Raw genomic sequence first — 9,011 nt, 5'->3', positions numbered from 1 at the left:
AAGACTAAATAAATAAATTAAGTATTTCAGAAAACTTAAAATAACACTGCTCCGATATCATGTTACATTCAATAATCAATGAGATTAATATATAAATTTTATACTATTAATTAAAAATTTATTTTAATATATTTTTAAAATAATTAATAAATTTATCATCGTAATTGATTGATATGTAAAAAAAACAAGAATATTGTCTATATTATTTATTCATATTTAGATGTGTTTTTTTTAGGGGTATTTAGATGTGTTTTAAAAACTAATGTATTATTTTTTTCTCTGAACACTTGAAGAAAATAAGAACGTGGACGGGTGCACAGATCTGTCCGTGACTAGAATCAAGGCCAGCAACGGCATCAAAATATATAATAAAATATTGTTTTACGAATAAAGTGAATTTCTCATACATAAAAAATTATAAAAAAGCTAGGTTGGAAACTTTGGGACTCAGTAATTAAATTGTGTGAATTTCAATTTCAATTGAATTAAGAAATGCTACAATACATACGTGAATTTTGTGTCTATCTTCATTTCTATTCATTTATATCATTTATTGTATTTCATATTCTTCCTCTCTTTTCTGTCTCTTACATTTTAAATATATCTCTCTTTTTTTTTTAATTAAAAAATTTGTTGTACAAATATCATTTTTATCTTTATTTTTTTTTTCTTTTCTATTTGTTAAATAAGTTTTACATCTTGCTAATTAATGATCTTAGAGACTTGGTTATAAAATTAATATGTAGATAATTTTTTTTAGTAAAAATTACATTAAAATTATATAAAAGAGTTTGTTATTACGTTTCTTTTTTATACACAAGATTTAAATTTAAAATTTTATATGAATTGAAGTAAATATTATTTGAATTAACAATTTGTTAGTAATCAAATCTTAATTATATTATTTTTTTAAAATTTCGTTAGTTATTTTATCTCAAAATTAGAGGATGGTGTATCTTATCAATTTTAGGTTAGGTAATTGTATCTTAAATTTTCAATTAAAAACCAACTTATCAACATATGTTATGATTCTTGGGGATGACTCATGAATAAAATTTCTTAATTTAAATAACTACTGGTTAATCCAAATACCTCCACTCTAATCAAACCAGCAAAGTAACATGACTCACTATTAAGTGCAATACTAATTGATAAGGTTTCATTGGTAAATATTACAAGATCTCGTTCATTTGAACTCATTGTTGTGGACCCAAATCTATTAGTATGGAATATTTTCTTTTCCAAGTGAAATCTCCTAGTATATGAAAGAGTGAAAATTTGTTTTTGTTGTTGTGGAATAAGAAACTTCGTATCTTAATGCATGTATTTAATTTATTCAAAACTATTAGAGTTGGATCTATATTTTGAGAAATATGAGTTGAAGCAATAACGAGAATATTTCTAGTGGAACATCTTTCACAATCTCTTGAGAGACCAAGAGATAAGTAATTCTACTCGTTCACATTCAGCAACATTATATTACTTTTGCTAATTCAAATTAAAAGGTGATATAAGTAGGTTTATTTCAAACATCATATCCATGATTAACGTATTCATCATAATTAGAAGTTCCAACTCCATATCAATATCATGGTCAACATCATCACTATTGTTACAAGTTATCTCTAGTCCCATGAAAATTTCTTTAATCCGGACAATAAAATCATAAATTTTTATAATAATTATTTAAAAAATATTGATGTTATAAAAAAATTTTACGCTCATAATATATTAAAATTAAACCCTATATCAATGAAAAGTAATTTTATAATGTCAACATTATAAATTAGTATGATTTTAAGCTAATTATTGAAATTAGTATGATTTTAAGGTAATGATTTATAACAGTGTAAAACTATTTTATATTATTGTTAAATAGTCAATTTATTTACTCTTATAAATTAAAGTTAATATTAGTTATCAAATGACAAAGTTTTTTTTTTTTTTTTAAGTATTAAACAAGTGCATATTTAAAATTTGAATTTGAGTGCAATATATTTTTTTCTTATATATAAATTTCTAGTGATACGGTTACGATTTAGGTTGAATCTTTCATTTCCTAGTAATTTTTTCTGATGATAAAAAAAAAACCTAGACCTGATTATAAACGTTCTTCATACAGATAATTTTGCTAAAAATTTAATTACGATTTATTTTGAAATAAGGAGGTAAAAAAATTGAAACACTTTTTTTATCGGTTTATCCATCAAGCACTATCTCTTCTGAAAGGGATAGAAAAGAAAAACAACCAACCCGGGGTCCCACAAAACTACTATTAAAAAAGATGTTTGAAAACAAGAACTACATGAAATTTTGATTTTAACTTCTAAACCTGCACATCCATATACATAAATATAAGTAGAAAATTCTATAGTCTGTAGGCACAGGAGACAATTAACATTTTAAGAGAGAAATGTGATTCACCATAAACTGATCAATTTATTAAGTCAATGATGTGCCTTGTTTACAAGACAATAACAAATCAACGGATAATAAAAAATATGACAAATAAGTGGGAACTAATGTCATGCCACCAAGTATGCAGCTATTCCTATCCATAAGCAGCATATAGCATACTTGTTCCCTCTACTGAAAATGAAGTTAAACAAATGGAGAGCAAGTTCATCTCCAACCTAAAACTATGTTATTCATAATTCATTTTATTATTATTAGCTTAAATTGGTCCACTTCATGCCCTTGGACTCAGAGACAAGGTGATATCCTGAAAAACCTTGAGCCTCTTATCAGTTGTTTTCCTCTGGGAAGTCTTTGTGGTGTCATTAGCTTTATCTGATTCACTTGGAGGTCCCAAAATTGCAGCAAGAATAGCCTCTTCAAAGTCATCATCATCAGGTAACAAGTCTGTTAACTTGTTCTTCTCAGCATCATCTGATGAGAGCCTCCTTGTTTTGTTCTCAGGCACAGGCACTTCTAGCTCCACATGCAACTTGTTTGTAGTGTCTTTCATATCACTCACTACTCTCATGGACCCTGCAGCATTTCCAGACCTTGTTCTCTTGAGGGTCTCAGAGAACTGGTTCTCAACTGGTAACATAGATTTTGATGCATAGAATGGTGGAGCTGCAACATTGAGTGAGTTCCCCAAAATGGGGGCATTGGCAACAACATGTTTGTTGATACCACCACCTTTAGGAGGTGGCAATGCTGTGTGATTTGATGTCATGATGTTGGAATTGGTGTTCTCATCTGCGTACTCATCAAGGGTGATTTTGGCTGAATTTGTTGTTGTGTGGTGGTCCTTACAAGGCTGGGGTTGCCAGATTGATGAAGAACCCAAAAAGGCCTCAAAGAGTCTGCTTTGTTCAAGCCTATCTACTCCCTTGTTCATCATCTCAGACTCAAGGTCTTTCAGCATTTGCTGTGCCCTTTCATAGGCTTTTAGATGAGAGTCTGAGCCTCTAGGGCCATCCACTACTGCAGGCTTCACACGGTACAGTGTCTCTTTTGCCTCACCAATTCTACCTTGTTTCATCAAGCATATGCCAAGATTGCACATTTTGTTGTTGTCTGGACCAATTGAAAGGGCGCGGCGATAGGCCTCTTCTGCTTCAATGTAGTTGTTCTGCTGCATCAGTGCCCATCCCAAGTTTCCCTACATTCACACAACTTCAGTTATCTTAGGCCACACAAAAAGAGTGAAAGTGTAAGATAAAAAGAAAGACATGATTTTTAAACACTCCATCATAGCCTTCCATTTCTATTAATCTCTCTTTTTTTTATTACATCATATCACCTATCATACCTATATTTCTCTTTATCTTGAATAACATGTAAATAAGAGAGAAAAATATAGATATGACAGATGATATGATGTGACAAAAAAAAATGAGGTGTTGTTGGAGTGTTTGAAAATATGGAATGTTTAAAAATCATTACTCAGATTATTGTATTGTTACCAGCAATCTAGTGGCTTCTTGCTCTACAGAGACTTGAAACTTCTTCCCTTGAGATCTGGCAGTCTTTGTGCGCTTGCCATTGAAAGCCAAACCTTGTTGAATCAAGTACAACTTGTGCTTCAATAGACCAATTTGGTCATCAAGTCTCCCACATCTCTGTTAAAACAAGTGATTCTTTTCAGTTATTGTACTATTGCTAGTGACGTTAGTATTAGTTTTTTTCAAAACAACAACTACAAAACCTTACCCCATTAAGTAAAGTCCACTACATTGATCAGGCATACAAGACTAAAGACATAAAACAAAATTTGAAAAGATAAAACAAAACCCACCTTATAAAGATCCAAGAGGATATTATCAAGGGATTCTTGGGCCTGATCTGAACATCTACTTCTTAGAGATTTAATGGCTTCAATAGCTTCTTCAGCCCGATTTTGCTGCTTCATGACAATGGCCATATCTTTCAAAGCACTATCCACCCTATCTCCCGCATTAATGGCTGCCCAAAACAGTGGAATCGCTCTCTCAGGGTCCTTCTCCACCAACTAAAACAAACACAAACACAAACAAAAGAACACCACTTTAATTAACACATGACAAAACCCAAAAGGGAAATTGCAACAAAGAAAGAAAAGAAATGAAAGAAAAAGAAGCATGCACATACCTGAACGTTTTTGGCTCTGACATAAGGAGTGTCACCAACAGGGACCTTGTGAGTGACGTGGAAGGATTCCGAGCGAGTTCTGGAAAGAGGCTTTGCCGGAGAAGAAGGTGCAGATTTGGAGGGTCTGAAACCTGGAGGAGCGTTCCACATTTCTTGCAACATTGTTATGTCAGAGAAGAAGAAACAAGAGAATTTTTTTTTTTTTTTTTTTTTGCGAGAGAATAGAACAATGGACAGTGTTAGAAAGAAGAGGCTTTCGTGATAGTGTGCAACTGAGAAGAGGGAAAGAAGGAAATGCTTTCTGAAGAAGATGGAGTGTGCGTGTTTTTAAATTTTCCAAAACATAGCCGTTGAGAAAAGTAGCCGTTAGAATTGAAAATTTGGGTCGGGTATTAAGTGAGATTCAGGTGCTTAATTGTAATGGCCCATATCAATTTGGGTTGCAAATAAAAAAAAATGAAGCCCTGTTTAATGCACCCCTGTTTCTTTTTTTTCTTTTTTTTTTTCTTTTTTTTTTTAATACTTTTATTACTATAAATATATTTTATACTATAAATATCATCTTTATATGAAAATTTGTATTTCTATTGTTCTTTCAGCTATTATTTTTTCTCTATCAAGATATTAAAATTTTATCTTAATTTTGCCACTTCTATATTCAATTCCATTAAACACCGCAATATTAAAATCAAAATTGTGAATAGTGTGCACAACATGATAAGTTGGGATCAGTTTATTTTTTCCGATTTGAGATACTACTTTCTAAAATGCAATATAATTACTACTCTAGAAACTACCTTTCAAAGAATATTTTTTATTAATATAACCACTCTTCAATCAGGTTTTTTTTTAGGTTTTTTTTTTTCCTTCAAGTATCAGCTTTAATTATTTTTAATTATTATATTAATTTTTTAGTTCTCAAATTTTAGTTATTTATATTTTTAATTATTAATGAAAATAGATAACATCAGGTAAGGCTTTAAATATATAAACTTCACATGTTTTATAAAATTAAAATTAAAATCTAATTAATTATTTATTATAGGTTTAATCTAAACGTTTTACAAATTTGATGTAACTTTTTTACAAATTAGGTCTAACTTACTTATCTATTTAAAAGCTTATTTTATATTAACAACTTTAAATAAAATTAATATTAAATAGGTAAACAAATATTTTTAAAATACATGCAATTTTTTTTTAACTTACATAATAAAAAATAGTATATTCTATTATTATCAAAATTTAAATTTAAAAAAATTAATATAGGAGTGACAATTCAGTTATATTATTATTTTTTATCTGTTTTAGTAATTATCCACTCACACACTTCTGTGCACTTGTGAATAAGCTGAAATTAAAAAGAATAATTTTTTTTATTATTTTTTAAATATTTCTTATGTTTCATTTGGATTATTTTAAATAATAACCAATCATGAAGATAAAGGGGGAGAGGGAATGAAGATGCAATTGCTAAAATTTTAATTTTGATTTCTTGATTTTATAAAAAAAATATTGATAAATTAATTGTTTGTATTATAAATTTATTTATATAATTACATGGTTAATAATATATATATATATATATATATATACACTAATTTTTATATTATATAATATAGATAAATAAATTCATCTATAAGACAATCTGTCGCCACCGGCCCAAACGGGCTTTCGGCATTCGCGAAGACGGTCGAGCTCGCTTTTATTTTAGTTTTGAAAATGTATTGGATTATTAGAACGACTTGTTCTCAAACTGAGACCTTGTCGATCTTATCCAATTTATTTATTAAATGTCTCACCAATCCATGTTAATCCCAAGCGGGACCCTCCATGGATTAGTGGTTTTCGTAGTAAAAGGGTTCATGGAGTCGCCACCAATGTTTTACTCAAAACATTGGAAAAAGGGATAAGGCAATCGATTCAAAAATCGACTTCGGCCATTACAACCAGAGTCGGGTAAGGGAGTCGGTTACGCGTGGGGAAGGTGTTAGCACCCCACAGCGCCCCTTTCGGGTTCCCTATGACAGATTATTTCTAAAATAATAGCGTAAAATTACTAAATTACCCCTATTTATTCTAAGCAATTATAAATTAACTATCTACATGATGACAGTTTAAATATGCACACAGAAAGCAGTAAAAGGAAGGATTTAAGAAGAAACCTTTGAAGCGTGCTTTTATATATTTCGTAAAACTGGGAAGCTTTTTGGCGTTCCCTCGCTCTACAAGCCCGCTCGCTCCCTCCTATAAAATTTTAACTATGGAAATCCGGAGGATTTCCCTTCGACTAGGTTCGATCCTCAAGCAAAATGGCTCGGGGCTCAAGAACTTTGTCGGATCAACTCTCCGAGTGATTTCTAGGGCAGAACACTGCTCAAAAACCCCAGAATACTCAAGGAGAGGGTTGAAACTATGTTCAAAAGTGTCCAATGACGTCAAAATGACGCCATATTTATAGGGAACAGGCCCAATACGGGCTACGGAATCAATACGGCCGTATTGAAATTTTTGAACTTCAATACGGCCGTATTGAGTTCAATACGGCCGTATTGAAATTCAGAAATTTCAATACGGCCGTATTGAGTTCACTGCGGCTGTATTGAAGCTTCAATACGGCCGTATTGATTTCAGTACGGCCGTATTGAAGTTTCAGAAACTTCAATACGCCGTATTGAGTTCACTGCGGCCATATTGAAGCTTCAATACGGCCGTATTAAGTTCAGTACGGCCGTATTGGGCTTCATTCCCTCCACTTTCTTATTTTGAGCTATTCTAAGACCTCTAGACCTACAGAGAACCCTCCTAGGGCCTTCCAGGAGTCCTTCTGGCTGATCTTCCTTCAGTCTTCGAGAGTCTTCAAGCTTTATTTCCGACCCAGACAATTTTAGGGGTCTACAGCTGCCCCCCCCTTTACTTAGTCAAACGGTCTTTTTGGTGTATCGATTGACAAGTAAAGGAGTTGACCCAATTGTCCGGGTAATACGCTAACCTTCTGACTTGTAGTGTCTTCCGGTGGAAAATTGTTGAGTAGCCTCTCCAGGTTGAGTATTAGTCGTCGCCTCTCCAGGCTCATGCATACCTCGGTGCTCTCGACAACTGGGTAGCTGAGTACTGCCTCTCCAGGCCTGTGCATACCTCGGTGCTCTCGACAACTGGGCAGCTGAGTATTGCCTCTCAGGCTTGTGCATACCTCGGTGCTCTCGACAACTGGGTAGCTGAGTATTGCCTCTCAGGCTTGTGCATACCTCGGTGCTCTCGACAACTGGGTAGCAGAGTATTGCCTCTCAGGCTTGTGTATACCTCGGTGCTCTCGACAACTGGGTATCTGAGTATTGCCTCTCAGGCTTGTGCATACCTCGGTGCTCTCGACAACTGGGTAGCTGGGTATTGCCTCTCAGGCTTGTGCATACCTCGGTGCTCTCGACAACTGGGTAGCTGAGTATTGCCTCTCCAGGCTGGTGCATACCTCGGTGCTCTCGACAACTGGGTAGCTGAGTATTGCCTCTCCAGGCTTGTGCATACCTCGGTGCTCTCGACAACTGGGCAGCTGAGTATTGCCTCTCCAGGCTGGTGCATACCTCGGTGCTCTCGACAACTGGGTAGCTGAGTATTGCCTTTTAGGCTTTGAGATGATTTTGTCTCCACAGTCCACGATGCTGCTTCGACGGTTTTTCTGATTTTGTGCCGCTGAGGGCTGGATAACGCAGGGATCCGTCTAGGGGATGTGCAGTCATTCATAGGTTCCTGTGCCCCAACTTGCATTGCATTGTTGGTACCCATTGAGGAATTTCTGTTTCCTTGGGGTGTAGACACAGATGCTCTTCTTGAATTGAGCGATGCCTTATGTTTGGCTGACGTCCTTTGACGTCGGTGGAGTATCCCGGTTATCTTTATTCGGGCATCTCTTTTGGGTTTTCTGATTTTTGTCGCCTCTGTGTAGGCTGTTATCCGCTGGGGATTCTGTCGTTGATTTTGATTAGCCTCTTCTGTTAGGCGTATCAGCTTGACGTTCAATGATTGGCTAAAAAGCCAAATTCCGCTTGGGGAATTGTTATTGATTTTTCTTTTTTTTGGGTTTTCCTTTTTGAAGGAGTGCCTCTTGTGTAGGCGACTGGGGATTTGAAGTTCAGTGTTCGGCTGAGTGCCAGATTCCGCTTGGGGAATACTTATTGATATTTTTGATTTTTCTCTTTTTGCAGGGATGCCTCTGAGTAGGCGATTGGGGAATGAGGGATCTTATGTATCCCAGCGTATTATTTAGGAAGCCTCTGCAGGCTTAGCCTCACTCAACACTTGAGTTGGAGAGCTATCTTCACTGAGGAAGTTTAAGTCCTTTGACTTGGATATTCTGCTTGGGAGATCGTACTTCCATTGGGAATTTTGTCGATCTTGCTTTGATAACTCTCGCTGGGGATTTGTTCCGTGAG

At 34.4% G+C, this 9,011-nt stretch overlaps 1 protein-coding gene across 1 annotated transcript; it reads right to left on the bottom strand.

Moving 5' to 3' along the window:
- Positions 1 to 2,419: 2,419 nt before the first annotated feature.
- LOC109789312 (Tetratricopeptide repeat (TPR)-like superfamily protein) lies at positions 2,420 to 4,869 on the bottom strand. Its single transcript, XM_020348225.3, has 4 exons — positions 4,582 to 4,869; positions 4,250 to 4,462; positions 3,918 to 4,073; positions 2,420 to 3,613 (listed from the first exon to the last, which is right to left on the bottom strand). The coding sequence occupies exons 1-4, from the start codon at positions 4,741 to 4,743 to the stop codon at positions 2,690 to 2,692; spliced, it is 1,455 nt and encodes a 484-aa protein (XP_020203814.1). The 5' UTR covers positions 4,744 to 4,869; the 3' UTR covers positions 2,420 to 2,689.
- Positions 4,870 to 9,011: the final 4,142 nt, after the last annotated feature.

Source organism: Cajanus cajan, chromosome 5, assembly GCF_000230855.2.
Source record: "Cajanus cajan strain Asha chromosome 5, NIPB_CcT2T_4, whole genome shotgun sequence".
NCBI lineage: Eukaryota > Viridiplantae > Streptophyta > Magnoliopsida > Fabales > Fabaceae > Cajanus > Cajanus cajan.
The sequence above is the reverse complement of the archived record's forward strand: the minus strand, read 5'-3'. Positions and strand labels throughout refer to the sequence as shown.

Coding starts and splice junctions, on each gene's coding strand:
- LOC109789312 (XM_020348225.3), bottom strand. CDS start 4,743: ATGTTGCAAGAAATGTGGAACGCTCCTCCAGGTTTCAGACCCTCCAAA. Junction 4,463..4,581: donor TCAGAGCCAAAAACGTTCAG/GTATGTGCATGC, acceptor TGTTTGTTTTAG/TTGGTGGAGAAGGACCCTGA. Junction 4,074..4,249: donor TCCTCTTGGATCTTTATAAG/GTGGGTTTTGTT, acceptor TTGTTTTAACAG/AGATGTGGGAGACTTGATGA.